Source organism: Stigmatopora argus, chromosome 21, assembly GCF_051989625.1.
Source record: "Stigmatopora argus isolate UIUO_Sarg chromosome 21, RoL_Sarg_1.0, whole genome shotgun sequence".
NCBI lineage: Eukaryota > Metazoa > Chordata > Actinopteri > Syngnathiformes > Syngnathidae > Stigmatopora > Stigmatopora argus.
Window position 1 is genome coordinate 2,470,232 of NC_135407.1, and position 16,904 is coordinate 2,487,135.

The 16,904-nt window shown below is 46.5% G+C and overlaps 3 protein-coding genes across 4 annotated transcripts; 1 reads left to right on the forward strand and 2 right to left on the reverse strand.

Annotated features, from left to right (window-relative positions):
* The first annotated feature begins 14 nt into the window (after window positions 1-14).
* Window positions 15-2,821, forward strand: ggcta (gamma-glutamylcyclotransferase a). The gene is made up of 4 exons (XM_077590737.1): window positions 15-349; window positions 1,471-1,619; window positions 1,692-1,827; window positions 2,523-2,821. The coding sequence occupies exons 1-4, from the start codon at window positions 125-127 to the stop codon at window positions 2,652-2,654; spliced, it is 642 nt and encodes a 213-aa protein (XP_077446863.1). The 5' UTR covers window positions 15-124; the 3' UTR covers window positions 2,655-2,821.
* Window positions 2,822-3,000: 179 nt separating this feature from the next.
* On the reverse strand, window positions 3,001-9,110 carry adnp2b (ADNP homeobox 2b). Of its 2 annotated transcripts, XR_013297862.1 has the most exons (7): window positions 8,844-9,110; window positions 7,945-8,065; window positions 7,358-7,477; window positions 6,700-7,230; window positions 5,114-6,628; window positions 3,760-4,727; window positions 3,001-3,506 (listed from the first exon to the last, which is right to left on the reverse strand). XR_013297862.1 is itself a non-coding variant. In XM_077590736.1 (6 exons), exons 2-6 carry the CDS (start codon window positions 8,050-8,052, stop codon window positions 4,008-4,010), a joined length of 2,994 nt encoding a protein of 997 aa, XP_077446862.1. In that variant the 5' UTR covers window positions 8,053-8,065; window positions 8,844-9,110; the 3' UTR covers window positions 3,001-4,007. The 2 variants fall into 2 exon arrangements, 1 of the variants encoding a protein (XP_077446862.1); XM_077590736.1 differs by having other exon boundaries at window positions 3,001-4,727.
* A 1,171-nt stretch (window positions 9,111-10,281) lies between these two features.
* azin1b (antizyme inhibitor 1b) lies at window positions 10,282-15,559 on the reverse strand. The gene is made up of 11 exons (XM_077590909.1): window positions 15,366-15,559; window positions 14,165-14,308; window positions 13,851-14,072; window positions 13,138-13,311; window positions 12,891-13,063; window positions 12,583-12,796; window positions 12,433-12,507; window positions 11,847-12,012; window positions 11,629-11,738; window positions 11,317-11,528; window positions 10,282-10,978 (listed from the first exon to the last, which is right to left on the reverse strand). Exons 3-11 carry the CDS (start codon window positions 13,953-13,955, stop codon window positions 10,918-10,920), a joined length of 1,290 nt encoding a protein of 429 aa, XP_077447035.1. The 5' UTR covers window positions 13,956-14,072; window positions 14,165-14,308; window positions 15,366-15,559; the 3' UTR covers window positions 10,282-10,917.
* Between the last annotated feature and the right edge of the window lie 1,345 nt (window positions 15,560-16,904).

Below are 16,904 nucleotides of genomic sequence, written 5' to 3' on the forward strand. Positions count from 1 at the left end.
CATTTACGTCACTAAATTAGCGCAGGTCCCGGATGTAGAGATTAGCCTGATTACACAGCTTGCAAGGAGAAAGCTTTATTTGTAAAATACAGTGTAGAGCGGCGTGTTCGGGCGGGTGTTAAACATGGCAATTCATTGGCGCACAGCACACCATGTCCTAGTTAGCGTATTAGCAGCTAGCTGCACGCTGGCTAACATGGGCGAGATGCGTGGAGACGTCTTAATGCCCCAGAGAGGACCCGAAAGTGCCGGCACTTTTGTCTATTTCGCTTTCGGGAGCAACATGTTGAAGGAGAGAATCAGCTTGCAAAACCCCTCGGCGACTTTTCTCGACACTGGTCGGCTGAAGGTAATTCGAAAACGCTTGTTCCATGTTATTTTATTCTTTTGATCAGGCGCACCTGCTTCGCTATAAAGATTAAGGTCGGCGTGTGTAAATGAAGTGAATATCTAGGCACACGTGACCTCCATTATATCCTTTGATGAAAGATTCTGGTGTTTATATCATGGTGTAAAGAGGTCGCCGATTTCCTCATTTTTCAAGATTTCATTGAACATAGGATCAAAACGCCTGTGTATATGTGGAACGGCAACAGGACCGGCACTTATCCGAGAATAATGCTTTATTTTTCTTCTTTTTTGTTTGTTCTGTTAGGCATATATACATGCATTTGGGACACGAAATGGCGCATACTTATTACGACATTCTGGTCTTCACTGCTCTCAAAATCTGCCACAGATGGTGGTTCATTCAATTGTATGCGCATGCGCAAATCGTACTCCACCTAACACATGTCAAAGTGGCGGCCCGGGGGCCAAATCTGGCCCGCCGCATCATTTTGTGTGGCCCGGGAAAGTAAATCATGAGTGCCGACTTTCTGTTTTAGAATCAAATTAAAATAGAGTATAGATGTATATTAAATTTCCTGATTTCCCCCCTTTTAAATCAATAATTGTAATTTTTTAATCCATTTTTCTGTGTTTTTAGTTCAAAATTCATTTTGTAAAATCTAAAAATATATAAAAAAGCTAAAATAAACATTGTTTTACATCTATAAAAAACTGAATATTCAGGGATTTTAATCCAGTTCTTTTAATCCATTTATAAAAAAGAAAATCTAAATATATCTGAAATCAAGTTGACACTTTAATATTTCTTTAATAAACAATTCAATTGCACTAATAGTTTTACAAACCGAGCCATATAAATGCCCACAAAACAACAAAAAGCCACGTAATATCTACAGAAAATACCTCAATTCAATAAAAAAAGGTATTTATGAGTTTACAAACCAACAAAATATACAACAACATACACTAAACAACATACCACTCCATGTTAACGTTAGAAAGTGTAATATGTATAAAGACAATTAACCAATTCATCCCCCAAAACAAAACAAAAAACACATTCAGTATCTATATCAGGGTGCTGGAGTCTAATAAAAAAAATATGTGACATTATCACAGGACCACAGACTGGATTTCGGCCTATGGGCCGAAAACGCAGAGAGCTTCAACTGGCACGGCGGCGTGGCCACGATCCAAGAAAACCCAGGCTCGGAGGTGTGGGGTGTCATCTGGACCATGAACCGAGACCACCTGGACTCCCTGGACCGGTAAGACGTATTATCCGAACGCTCGCAAAGACCACGTGAGGCGGGTCAGTCATTGGAAATTGTTGTTTTCAGTCAGGAAGGGGTCCACCGCGGCTTTTATTCCCCGCTGGAGGTCCGAGTGGAGAGCAGCGGTCACGGAGAGATGACGTGCAGGACGTACAAGATGAACAACTTTCACACCCGGCCCACCTCGCCGCAGTACAAGCACGTATGTATCTAGTAACTGTTTCCAGGGTGCTCATTGGCTGCCAATCTTGTTTTAGTCGGGAGAAGAAATTTAACAGATTCCCCCAGTTAAGAAAATCGGATAATCGACAATTATTTGAGAGATTAATCTATGTTGAACTCATTTACGGCCAACAATGGCGCAAAATAAAAATCATCACAAATTTAGCCATCAGGTTAGGCTTTTGACCTCATTGATTAATTTATCTATTAATGGTCAGAATCATTTAGATGAGCCCATTTATTGTCAATTTTCATGTTTTAGTGCAATTGAGGGTGCTAGATTCCAATCCATTATGAGTGGGAGGGGCATATAAATGTGTTTTAGCCATTTTCACAGTGAAATGAATCGATTAATTAAAAACAGATTTGTAAATTAATGAACAGATTTCTCATAATAAAAAAAAACTAAAATGAGAGTCATGGGGGTGCTGTATCTTATCCCAGCTAACTATGGGCAGGATGCAGATTACACCCTCAATCACAGTAAAAAAATATTGATTGATATAAACAACTTAAATATAATTGAGAATGGATGTCTATGTACGTGGATCTCACATTTTGGGTTATACATTTCTTAAAATCCTGGGGAATCTAAAGCAAATGTGGTGGACACTTAACGAGGCAAGGTTTTTAAAAGGATTTAAGATGGTCACTCATCAACCATTTTGCGTGCAGGTCATTTGTCTGGGCGCCCAACAGAACGGACTTCCTGAACTTTACGTGGACGGACTGCGGGCCATCGAAACAAACAACTACACGGGACCGACCACGCTGGATCGCATCCAAGTTGACGTCAATGACGATTGACAAGAGGACATTCAATGCACTTGATTAATTGGCAGCCAATGAAAGTTGGTTTGTCCGCCGCCAACTTCAAATCCATCGGACGTCAATGGGTAAGGAGGCATTTTTAGTTGATGATTTGATGTAAAATGTCAAGATAACAGAGAAACAAATATATTTTCTAAATGTTACATTTTGGCTAGCTGTAGTATATACCAGTTTTTTTTACCCATTGGTAAACATCAAAATATTGCAATGTAGTGAAAAAATGAATTAAAAATGTTTAGAAAAAAAAAAAACTTAATGTTTTGTTTTTGTCACTTGTAAAAAATGGGGCTTTTTTCTTCAAGAAAAAAAAAAACATGCCACATAAGGAGGAAATGAAACCACTTTTATTTTTGGTAGAACATTGCAAGGACTGTGAAACGAGCAGGGCGTTTAGTGGGCTAGGCTAACATTTGCACCAGCCGTCAAAGTAAAAAAATAAAAGCACAAAAATAAAGAGCAGCCTTGGTGTGAACAGAATGTGAACACTGTGTATACAGAGATACACTTTGGACCTGGATGTTTTTAAAACTACAAAGACAACAATTAGGTCCAGAAGTCGATACAAAAACATTCACTTCGTAACATTAGCAATCTAGTGAAAAACAAAACGTTTGTACATATTTATATTTATATATATATATATATATATATATCTTTATATAGAAAAAGGAAGAAAAAAAAGTGAGCAGAGGCAGGAAGAAATCTATACAGTCACCTGACCACTTGTGAAATTGCCCTCTCGCGGACAATATAAGAACTACAACCATGACGTCGTTGTTTACCCTGTTTTTACAGTGAACCCTCACACATTTGCTCTTTTGTTTTAATCTGCGGGGGAGAAAAAAATGCAATTAATTGATCTATTCAACAGACAAATACATTTCCATATAAACATACAAATTCTAATGCTACCAGTTAAGATTGATTGGCCATCCAGCACTGACACACATCATTGGCAGGGAAAGAGCCAATAGATCAATCTCTTAATTAATTGCCAATTGGTTGATAAATTAATCAAACACCTTGTGAGTAATCAACAAAGTCTAACGCTGGCAGTCAATGAGTTCATAGATTAACTCACCGGCTGCCTTTGACGATGCTCGGCGTCCGATCCATTTTGAAGTGGGAGGGGCGGGGGCTGTCCAATCTTCATCCGTTGACAGCCCTCCCAATTCAAACGGATTCGACGCCTCCTCGCGACAAGCTAACAAATGCTAACTCAGTAGTAGCGCCAAAATGTAAAACTAGTGCTTTGGCACATTTCCCGAGATTTGGGGGGAGGAGCTACAAGGCCGGCCGGCAATTGGCGAGGGACACTTCTCACTTATTTTACTCCAGCTGCACTTGGGCGGCCGTTTCGTCGGCCGCGGCTTTCGGTCGGAACGTCGTCGGCGGCAGTGATGGCGGCGGCAGAGGCACCTGCGGCGGCTCCACTGACTCCACCGGCGCCTGCAGCCCCTCCGAGTCGTCGGCCTGCCCCTCCTTGTAATCCACGGGCTTCTGCTCGGGCACCTCCAGCGGGTGGCGCACCCGCGCCAATCGCGCCATGTCGAAGCCCAAGAGCACGGCGGCGCCGCTGCTCTTCATGCCCTTCATGCAGCGCGTGCGCCTCTTGCTGAAGAGCGCCGTCACCTCCGACTTGGAGAGCGACAGGCGGCGGGCCAGCTCCATGGTCTCCGATCGGCCCAGGTAGGGCCTGACGTTGAAGTAGCGGTCCACGAAGTCGCGGCGGTCCTCGTACCGCCGGCGGTCCTGCCCGGTGGGTTCCAGCGCCAGCTTGACGTCGGGGTCGGGCGGGACTTCGGGGAGCTCCTTCCTGTCCTTGCGCGTGGCCGCCCTGTGCTCGCGTTCCTTCTTGTTGAACTCGATGACCTGCTTGAGGGCGTCCTCCAGCCTCTTGGTGGACGCCAGCTGCTCCTTGCTCTGCGGCGGCGAACTCGGGTGCGGCAGCAGCTTGGGTTGCTGCTTTTTCGCCGCCACTTCTCGGGGCACCTGGAGGAACACCACCCCCGATGTTTGCGGAGTCACGGCGCCGGCCTTGGCCACCACCTGCAGACAGGCGGATGGATAAACAACTGGTGGCAAAATGAGCAAGTAACTAATGGCAGAGGTCCCAACCAAAAGGTTAGCCAAACTGTTAACTGTTAAATGGAAATGTCTAGTAGTTTACTAGTTCACTGTTAGCGTAGCGGCTAAATCAGGATAACGTCACGACCCCGCTGTTATTTCCACTCGGAAAGCCTTTTCGTGGACACCCTGATCTTTAAGCCTTTAAGGGGCTAGCTGTTAGCATAGCAGCTAAATGAGCATGCCGCAATCAGCAGAGTATTGGCATCGGATGACAACGAACGGTCAAGCGTGGCAGTCGAGTAATAATTGCATGTTTAGCAACGAGTGACAAACGACATGGCGGGGAAAGGGGCGAGCGACGCTACCTGCTGAGGCGGCGGGGCGGCCATTTTGGGAGCCTGCGCGGTGGCCTTGGGGCAACAGCGACAACGCTGGATGTGCAGCATGACCGCCTGCTGCGTCACCTTCCCCGTGTAGACCCCGTTGCAGTAGAGGCACTTGTAGGCGTCGGTCTTGAGGATGGCGTGGATGGTGGGCGCCACCAGGTGCTTCCGCTTCAGGTGCTGCAGGTACTCGGCTTCCTCCTGGAACTTATCGTTGCAGAAGGTGCAGTGGGAGACGTTGACCCCGGCGGGCGGCGGCCGGGCCTGGCCCCGAGCGCTGGGCCGCAGCTTGACGTAGATGAGCTCCAGGGAGTTGGTGACCAGCGCCAGGTTGACCTCGGACTCGCCCAGGATGTCGCGGTGGGCCTCGGCGGTCACGTCGAAGTACGGGAAGAGGATCCCGGCGCCGCTGCCGCCGCCGTCGCTGTAGATCTTGTAGTTCTGGCGCAGGAAGTCGCAGTAGAGCTTGCCGGCCGGCTCGTGCTTCCTGACGTGCTCGGCCAGCTGCTTGACGGAGAAGAACAAGATGGAGCAGTAGAGGCAGCTGAGGCCGTGGAGCAGGTGCTGCAGGACGCTCTTCTCCGACAGCAGCGCCTTGCACGTCAGGCACTTGATGCTCTTGTCGGGCATCTTGCGCAGGAAGGCCGCCCGCCCCGCCAGGGACTCGGCGCGGGGCGGGACGCACTCGCTCTGGTGGGACACCTGGACGTGCACGTCGAAGACGTTGGAAGGGAAGACTTCGTTGCAGAAGGGGCAGGTGATCCACTTCTTCGCTTGGGCGCCCGTCCCGGCGCCCGTCCCGGCACCCGTACCGGCCCCCGTACCGGCCCCCGTCCCGGCCCCCGTCCCGGCCCCCGTCCCGGCCCCCGTCCCGGCCCCCGTCCCGGCGGCGCCCTGCTCGCCCGCTTTGCCCGAGCTCTTGGCCATGGGGACCACCTGGAGGGGCGCAAAGGTGTACGTGGGCATGCCGTTGACCTGGTTGCCGGTGGGGATGAGGTGGCTCAGGAGGGACTGCGAGGTCAGCATGGTGCCCTGGAGCGTCATCTGGTTGGCCACCGGGACCTGCGCGGGGGCGGCGGCTCGGATCTGCGGGATCAAGACGGGCTGCGCTTGGGCCGGCACGGGCGCCGTCGAGCTTCCCCGGAGGGAGATGGTGGCGCCCGGTTGGAGCAAGCCCTTGGCCTCGGCGCTGGCCAGCTGGACCAGGGCCGACGCCTGCGGGGGCAAGAAGGACTGGCTCCCCCTGGACCCGCAGAGCAAAGCGCCGTTGCTGCCTCCCCCCGGGAGCGATCGCAACGTCAGCACCGCTCCGGTGCTGGTGACCACTTGCTGCCCGTTGCCGGGCACCAGGAAGGACTTGCTGTTCGTCTGCTTGGGCGCCAGGTTGGGCAACTTGACGAAGAGGCCGTTGCCGTTGCCGGCGGCGGCGGCAACGGCGGCCACGCTCCTCGAGGGGTGAATGGGGGCGGTCTTGTTGTCGTAGATCATTGACTGTACCTGACGGGAAGAAAAAAAACGAGGTCAACGTCTCCATGGCCGGCCGACACGTGGAAAGAAACCGTAAATACCTGTGTGCTGATAGTGTAATGCTTTGGGTGCACCAGCAGGTGGTGCAGCATCTGGTCTAGATTTCCCGTGGTGAGGTCGCAGGCTTTACAGTAGTATAATTTGGTGTTGGACGCCGCCACGTGCTGCCGGAAGCCCACTAGACGTTCCGTCATGCTCTCCATGTGCTTGAGCATGATGTGCTTCTTAATAGTGAAGACCGACTGCGACGGGAAGGCGCACCTGGTGCACCGGTAGCGCTCTATCCCGCGGAGGACGGCGGCGACCGACAGCGGGGCCGTCGGAGCCGCCGCGGTGGGAACGGGGACCAGGGGCGTGGACCCCTGGTCGTACAAGCGCCCGCCGTGAAAGAGCAGGATGTGTTTCTTGACGGCGCGCGGGTGCGCCACGAATAGGCAGCGTTGGCAGGAAGTGAGCGAGCACAGGCGCTGCAGGTACTCGTGGCAGCGCGCCACGTGGCCGCGGTAGTGGAAGATGTTCTTTGACGAGTACTTGCACATGACGCAGCACATGGTGCGAGAGCGGTAGGGCCACTGAAGAGCAAAAAAAAAAAAAATACAAGACTAAATGTTGACTTCAGAAAATATCACGACAAATATCTCCGATATGGAAGCTTTTCCGACGTTGAACTTGGTGTGGCAATTTCGATATTCTGGTCACCTTCTTGCGGAGGCGTCCATTGTAACCGTCGGTGAAGTCGGTCCACTCGGTGCCCATCAAAGGGTCGCCGTTCTCGTCGTCCGTCTCCTTGTCGTTTTCCGCATTTTTCCCGTCGAGTTCCTAAAGGAAATTAAAAGGCAAATTTTGGGTTGTTTTGAACTCATTGACAACAATAGATGTCTGTTATATCTAAACTTTTTTTCATTTGCAGCCGTCCCTTCCATTTCAAATGGATTTGACCTCGACGAACAGTTAAAGTCACACCAGAAGGATGGAAAGGAGCCACATGATTGGACGTCCATCATCGTCAATGGCACAAAAAGAAAGGGGTGAGTTGCAATGTATAAAACAGTTTGGGATTAATCATAATTGATCTGAGATGCATCTGTGAGTGAATTAAGATCTATCCTATCGCTAGTCTGCAATTAATCTATTACTCATTTATCGACTATTTGTGTCTTTTTGTCGTTTGTGCACTTTATCGTGAAGTTTTTGCAATTAAGCTGCAGCCATTGGGACACAAATAAACAATTGACCCCATATCTCTCCATCTTTAGTAAATCTGGGATTGTTTGTGATTAGGTTACTTTAAGGAGATTCCGGCAGTCTTCCAGGCCGATCTCGCTCAGCACGTTCTTCACCGCTTTGCGCGCCTTGCGGACATTCTCCAAATTAGTTACCGGAAGTTGGTACATTCTCGCTCACGACCTGTTGGATGAAAAAAAAATGTGTTAGTCGCAATATCAATCAAACAAACAAATTTGAATGATTATAGTCTCATTGTGCTCTGCGATTGGCTAGCAACCAATTCAGGGTGTAATAAGTAAAAAGAAAGAGATTAATTGCAATGTTATTTACCGATTAATCTATTGAACCCATAATTTAATTGCCGGATGATTCAACAGATATAAACAAAACGTGCTAAAAGGTGGAGGGGGGTGCTCAGATTATAACAAAGTCGCAAAGTAATATTATTCACAAATCTATTAAATCCATCATTTACCTCACAGTAACTATCATATTATGTAGTAATTAACACTTAGTACAACACATCAACAACCAGCTTGTTGTTCGAACGGCTTAAATGTTGTTTTCCAATATAACATTGGCTGCCATTGACGAGGGCCTGCAGTGAATGAACATTCGTTAATTTTTTGGGGTCAGCCCCTCCCAGTCCAAGTAGATTGGACGCCTATCGACGTCAAAAGAACTGAAACGTAGCCCCGAATGAGTTCAGGACAATTCAAAATTTGTACAAAAGCAAACTAATTTGCCATTTTTGCGCAGGCATATTTGCGGTCGAATAAAGTGGATACATCGCGTGCATAAAATGCGATGGAGCAGCTCGTTATAAACAACAACGTGCGCGCGTCTTTCCTTAACGTGTGCGCGCCCGTGCCGTTGTGACAGCATCACAACCGGGTCACGGGAGCCTCCTCCCCGCCCCTGACGACTCAAACCTGGCACCCGGCGGTTAGACGTCTACCTGTCCGGGCTCCGCGGTCGACTTGGGGTCCTCACGCCGCTCGGTCGCCCCACTTCCTCCACTCCGTCCTCACGCCAGCCGAGCCGATTCGCCCCCGTTTTTGTCGTCCGCCGTCGGCGTACTCAGGCGAGACGCATTCCGCGTCTCAACGTGGCCCCCGCGGAGTCTCAAAGCGTCGTTAGCAAGTCTAGAACGAGGACATGAGCTAATTTTTGCAAGCGTTTTTTTGTCCCCTTTCTTTGGCGTGAGGGAAAAATGGCGCTCAAGTACAGGATGTGACGTAGCAGCTTCCTCATTTGCATAGCACCCAAACTAACCAATAGGGAGCATCCTAGCTTTTTTGGCTCAATAACTTTTTAATAGCATGCTAACGAGTTTAGGGTGACTTTCAAAGAGTTGGAGTCAACTATTTTTTTTGAATAATTTTGGTCTTTGAAATTTCGACAGAAATTTATAGCTCACTAATTGGTTTGGTGCTTAAAATGGGCCTGGCTTGGTCGAGGGGGCGTGGCTACAGAAGCGGTTGTGGCTATCACGTGGTATTTGGATCAGCCCAGCCAATGGTATGCCTGGGAAGTGAGCTAAATGGGCGGTGCCGTGCCTAGATGACATCATATCATGCCACTTTTATTAGCCAATCGTAGAGTGGTCATAGTTTTTCCAGGCCTGGTGGTGGGCAGCGGTATTGCATGCAGGTTCAGCCCAAAATGTAGGCTAGCTGTCGCACAAAAGGTTACAATCGTCACCTTTGAATGTTTAAATTTGTATAGATTTTTTTCCAATAGGACACTTTTTCGCAAGTTCTAAGAATAGCAACGTAAATGTACACAAAAATAACATTAAACATTCTTCCGAAAGTATCGTGAAGTTTATGTAAACGTTCTAACTTGCCGAATAAGTATAACTCATTACATACGAAAAAATTAAGATCGCCAAAATTGCGGTTTTCATAAAAAACCCGAGACGTAGAAAATAAAACGTATTGCCTAAAATCCGAATTTTTTTAAAAACATGTCAAAAGACATTTGTGTAAACATTTTTAATTTAGCTAACTTTTACTATCAACGGACTAGCGGAGCAAAACATTAGTCAAAACAAATCAGTTTTTTTCACAATTATTTTTTAAAAATATACCTCCCAAATTCACACAATGAAAAATGTATATTTTTAGTGTATATGTATGCAGTAGCCCTAATTTTCCAAAGTTTTTGAATTTTTTACCATGACCACATGATCAACATTGCTAATTTTAAACATTTTAAGTAAACACTCTTTTTCCAAAACCCAACATATTTTGGGAGGGAAATATGAAACCAACATTTGCCAAAATGTACCCAACACTTTCACTTTAGCACGCATTGTTTTTGTAAATTAAAACCTTAAATGTCATAACATTTAAAAAGGATATTCCCTAAAAATTAACCACACTGACTCAGAATGAATGATTTCAGTCAGAAATGTATTAAATTAATCACTTTCATTACTCCAACAAACAATTTACATTCAAAAACAAAAACAGGCGGTGGTTCATTAGCGCTTTTTAAGCAACTCTGGCTGCCATTTTCGGCACTCGACGTCCAATTCATTTTGAGCCAAAATGGCGTGTACGTCGAGTGACTCGGTCGGTGAATGACAGTCACAGTACTTATGACGCCAACATCCACGCATCAATATTTTATTACTAGGAAAAAGTTGTGGCCCTCAACCACAAATAATTCCAATAAATACAAAAAAAAAATCATTTCATTTCAGCTACGCTAAGTTTTGAGGTCCTTCCATTCTTCAAAGTTTTATACACGCACACACACACAGACGATAGAGCGTTAGCAATTTTGTAAAAGGGTTATTAATCTGATCAGAATTAATGCAACCCCCCCACACTGGGTAATGTGGTAAGGTGGTATTGGAGGAGGGGGGGTTACATATTTGGAGTCGTCCATTTTGTTGCATAACATCACTTGGGCAGGATTGATTTAATATGGCAAGGCAAAAAAAAAAAAAAAGGAGGGCTGAGATTATTTTGTAATAAAAGGCTTTCAGTTTGGAATGTTGCTTAGCAGTGATTTGAGGGCGACTAAACAAAGAAGGTTTTGATGGCGCCGTCCAGCGTCACGCCCGCCTCCTGCATTTCGTACCTGCAGATGACAAACAATAGTCAATAAAATTAATTTAAAAAAAAAAGACCCAGTACATAGAATGTAGTTAAAAAGTAAATGAGATTTCTAAATAGGATTTTCATTACCTTTGTGCCAAGTTTTGCTTATTCTAGATTATTCATTATTTTAAAATAATTGTTGTTTTTAATCGATATTACAACATTCATTTGATTTTTTTAAAATAAAGTGTTTTCAAATTTTATGGATTTATGATTGAATACAATTGTAATAAAAACAGTCAATTGAATTCAAGTTAAAACCAGGAATGACCCCAAATTGATCGCGGATTCATTTGAAATGGGCCGTAGATTACGTACCAGTCCGACGCGGTGGCGGCGTAGTAGACGGGCGGCTGCGGTGATGCGCACGTGTTGTCGCCTAGGCCGCAGGCGCCCATGTTGGCGAAGATCAGCCAATCGCCCACGCTCAGCTCGGGCAGGAGGCAGCGCTCCACCACCACGTCCAGCTCGTCCAGCGTGGGGCCCAGCAGGCTGCTGGGATACGCCGCCGTGTCCGCGCACCGAGCGTGCTGCGCGGCGGAAACGAGATGAGATTATTTTCATAGTCCCCCCCCACAATATTCAAATTATTATTAGCCACTTTTCAGTGGGACAGCAGGGCCAACCCACCTTGTGCACCGTCGGCGCGGCGATGGCGTTCCCGAGCAGCTTGACGCCAAACGGCCCGTAAACACCCTCGCTCATGTAGTACAGGAACTCGGTATCCTCGCTTTTGTCACCTGATGACACATAAGTGGCAACTGGCGTAGGCCGAACGACCAAAACAGCAACACCACAGCGGTGGAATTTCAGTTATGTAACGCAGCTGGGCGATGAAGCCCACCCACCTGAAGCCAAGCCGTCCCAGCGGCGGGTCGCCTCCTCCTTGCCGATCACGTTGACCGCCAGGCTGAAGGCCGAAGCCGCGTAGAAGGCGCCCGGCTGGGCCGTCACGTGAACGCCGGATAGCGGCGGGAAGTAAGCGTCCAATAGAGGCAAGACGGCAGATTCCACCTGCGGTGTGACAACATGACATTTAGTTTTGAAAACACTGGCTGTCATTGACAAACCAGAGTTGCAGTTGGCAAGGTTAATTGTAGATTACTCAGATAAATAGTGATGCGATTAATCCATGAAATTGAAAGAATAATCTGGTTGTTAAATATGAAAGGAATCTATTTTGGGCAAATGTTGCGTCATCGCAGAAAGGGTTGCGTTTATTAATATTTTGCTGAATTAAGACAAAATGGACTCAAATTAAAAGACGAATTTAGACCCAATTGAGCCTAAAATGAATGCCACCCCCTCACTTTCTCCACAAATGTAAACAGAGCTAGTGTGACCTGTAAACATGTCTTATCTGTGTCCTAGATGACACTAATCAGTAGGTCAAAGTCTCCGCTTAATCAACGAGTCACTTAAGGTGTCGTTGACCTGTTTGAGTTGGAAGTCCGAACCGGTGAATCCTCCGCCGATATCCAGCATGTTCAGGTGAAAGCCCAGCTCCGCCTAAATTTGGGAAAAAGTCAACGTCAGGCGTGTTTTTGGGGGGGCTAAGCTACGACATGAAGTCAGCTCGCTTACCCCCATGTCAAAGACGCAGCGGGCGTCAGCCAACGCGTGCCCGTAAGCCCGTTGCGGATCCGGACAGGTCGCCGGGACGTGGAAGGACACGCCGACGACCCGCACGTCGAGAGCCTTGGCCATTTCCAACAGGCGGCGGCAGCTCTTCAGGGACGCGCCCAAGGCCAGGCTGGTCTCGGCCGCCTGGGCTTCGGTGTTTAGCAGAAGCAACAGCCTGAAAAAGGTCAAAAACAAAATACGCTTAGCTAAATTTCATAGTCTTTTAACTTATTAACGTATTGGCTGATGGTGATAGAACCGCCACTTACTTAGCACGAGGGTGAAGGCGCGCGATCTTGGCCAGCTCAGCTTCATTGTCGCACACGAGGTGGCGCACGTCGTGTTTGACGGCGGCCTTGATGAGTGCCAACTGCTTGCAGACACCTGACAGGATGATATTGTCGGGCGCCACTCCGTTCTCCAGCGCCAGGTTGACTTCCGCCTGCCGAGGACGCCACGACGATGTCGTTAAAACCCCTCTATATCGGCACCCGGTCGATGAAAAGCGGCGCTCACCTTGCTGGCGCAGACGAAACCCAAGCCCAACGCGGCGAGCACCTCGACGACCGCCGGGCTGCGGTTGCACCGGAGAGGGAAGTACGGCCGCAGTTGCGGCACGGCGCTCTTCCAGCGGGCGTGCTGGCGCATCAGGGTGCCCAGGTCGGCCACCACGAAGGCGCTCTTCTCTGCCTGTCAAAAAAAAAAATTGTAGTTGGATCTCCAATTATATCGCCAAAGATTCAGATATAATCGATCAGAGATTAATCTACAATCTGAGTTTAATCTACAACCGATCTGCTCTTAACTCGTTGGCAGCCCTAGACGTCCAATCCATTTGAAGTGGGAGGGGTGGCAGTGAATGAACATTCAATCGACGTCTATTGGTGATACTCTTTCCAACCAATCAAAGATTAATCTACAGCCAATCTGATACCAATCTGAGATTAATCTGCAATTGAACTGAATTTAAAATACGACCGATCAAAGATTAGCCTATAACATGTGAGATTAAAATACATCCGGTCTAAATTAATTTACAGCCGATACGAGGTTAAACTACAACCAATCCGACATGTATCCAAACTTAATCGACTCTTTGTCTGCCATTGACGGCAATAGACGACCAATCCATTTCAACTAAGGGGTCTGTTTGCTGTCAATGGTAGTGAATGAGTTAATTAAAAAAAGGGCTATTTTGCAGGCCGACCCAAAAAATGCCAGCCACTCACCACAGCCTGCTCGCAGATGCGCTCGTCAATGACATCATCAAGGTTAGCTCCGCCCCCCAAAAGCTCCACGGTGTAGCCGACGGGTCGGTCGACGAGTCCTTTCATCTTAACCGTATTCCAGCGATCCAAAAATCATAAAGAACGAATGAGCGAGAGTCGATGGCGAGCGGGTCACGACTGAGCCAAAGGGGGGTGGGGGGGTCCTGCCGGTTATGCAACAAACTGGGAGAGGGGAGAAAACAACCGAGACGGACGGTTAGATGAATGGACTCGGGAAGGGAAGGCGAAAGGACGGGTGGGCGTGGTGGACTCACATGGACGAGTCGGGAGACGGACCTGTACCGCTATCAGCTAGGATCCCAAGGCGGCTCAGCGTTGAAGTCCAAGTGGTCCCGGTAAAGAGCCGCCCCTAGGCCCTCTGGGTAGCGCTCATACACCGGTGCAGAGAAGGGGGAGCCCTGTGTACATGTTGGTCCAAAATATGTTAAGTACTTCAACAAACAAATTATCTCATTTTTTAATTGTTTATCATAAGGACGATAAAAATAACAGTCTTTACTTTTTAGATGTTTCTTACTTCAACTTCAAAATATATTTTAGGAAAAACCTTACCTGTTTTCTTTTTGTGTATAATAAAAATGAAAAACAACAACAATTCCTTAACATTAATTAAACAGATAAGCCATTTTTAAAATTGAAAAACAGATGTTACTCTTTTTTTAAATTGGAAACAATGTTATAAATAACATTTTGTGGTTTTGTAATAAAAATTTAAATACATATGCAAAATACACTCAAAAGAGGTTGAGTATCAAAATGGTGGACTATTAAATTGATAATAGTTTAGTTCTTATAGAAATAGCATAGTTATAGTATTATAGTATAGTTATAATAGTATAGATATAGTTTTGCTTAAAAGTCAAAGCAGAAGTAGTATAAAATATACTTTTACCACTTCAGCAAGACAAAAATCACTGTTTTTAGCTTTGTGAAAAAAATGCCCTTTAAACTACTAAAATGGCCACTTCCCAAAAAGGGCAAGTGCGCATGCGTATTACACAATTTGACAAATGAGATTAGCGAGTCAATAGCGAAGGCATAACAGAATACGCACGTTAATAAGCATGAATAACAAATCTTCCCATTTGTCATTAATGCTCAAATGACCATACGAGTGGGCGAGAGTTTAGAAAAACCGTGTCTTTATCAACAAAATCGGAGTCAAATTAACGTTGTGGCGCCTCCGAACACGCCGCCATAGACGCTGACGTTAATGGCTGACGTTAAAAATAACCCAACCAAGCCTAAAGCAGCCAGACGACACACTTAATGTCAATGTCGCCGTAATTAAGACGAGCTGTGCCGTAATTTTAGCCACATAGACCACATAGGGAGAGTCAAATGAAACGCATCGACTCGAGCTGTCATGTTTGGGGCAATGGAGACGGAAAGAGCAGCCCGCCATGTTAACTCCGCGGAGACACACACACAGGGAGACTTGGTTCGAGTACTTACGTGAGATAACGGCCAGGATGTTTTAGAAAATCGTCTTCTCTTTTTCGGCGGAATTTTTAAAGAGTAGTGGGCCCCAGGTTAAAAGAAAGAACGGCGGCTTGTGTGGCCATATGGCTCATTGAAGGGTAGAGGTGAGCGGAGACCTTGTCTTCGTTTTGTCTCTTCGGTGGTGGAGGGACAACTACAGCGAAAGCGGCGGCAGAAGGTAGCAAAAGTTCAGCGATGTCTCGTGGGCGGGACTTCGGTGGCAAGACTGGCCAATAAACGCTCGGTTAATGGGAGGGCCAAACCAAATTTGTATTTCCGAAAAGGCAGGGGAGTTCTCGCGCTAGGCGTTACGTAATGCTGCACTTCCAAGTGGATGGACACTCGTCGCTGTCATTCAGGGCCGAAGTTTGCTTCGTTTGAGTTTTCGTCAAGGCTCGTCATAAACAATCATTTACATTCTCATTCTTCATCCATATATGCCCCAGTACGCCGTATTCAGTGGGTGACTACTCTTAAAAAACGGTTGTAATATCAAATTCCAGATTGCTTCATACATCTTAGCTAATTTTAGAAGTATACAGTACAGCAAAGATTGGTCACCAGCCAGTCACATGGCACAAAATGACAAACAAGCATGTGGGAGCTAACCTAAACTGACTTTGGGCAAGAGAAACAGTACACACCCTCGAAAGGTTGATCATGTGCTGGGTGGAGTAGTCAATAATTGTTTCCAAGTATGTGTACTTTTCTGCCACTTTAAGGTAATAAGTAGTTCGCCAAATAATTATTTAATAGCGCACGACAACTCCTACTATAAATGACACCTGCTCAAAATTGACAAGTGTGGAAATTTAAACCCCAAAAATGACACCATTTATGGTTGCAGCCATTTTGTGATGTCACTTATACCCACTTACATACATCTTAATACGATTGAGCACAGGTATGTGATCATGGGAATGACCACTTCCTGCAGAAGTTTGGTCAAAATAAAAGCAGCATCTGATCTGGACAAAATGCCATCAACGGTTGCACATTTTCAGGCATAACAGAGGAAAGTACAACTTCTGTTTAGGCCTCAAGGGAAATAATAACCTTTAGCTAAACACATGTTTTCAATGAGAATCATAGCAATGCTGTTCATCCAATCGAAAATCCAAATTTACAGGCTTCCCGGTAAGGATTTTGAAAAATGTTTTGTCACATTCTCAGTTCTTGAAACAAATTCTGATCCTGTAAAAAAAGTGGCAGAAAGTTAGTAAATAAGACATTGACGTTATCAGTCATTTCCACTTCCTGTATTTGCTGTGAAAGGTTTGTGATTTTTATTCCCATGGGCTCACTAACATGATATTTTGTCCATTTAGTTCTGGTCACACTTCTACTTGAAGAGTATTTTCTTGCCATTTTAGAAAAGGGAAAAGATTTGTTTTGCTTGGTCACAACTGATTAAGCGTAGCGCACTCGGAAGTCCTGTGGCAAAAAGACAAGACAACTTTTTATGCTGCCATTTGCACCCTTTTTGCTTTCAAATTGGTCTATTTCAGTAGT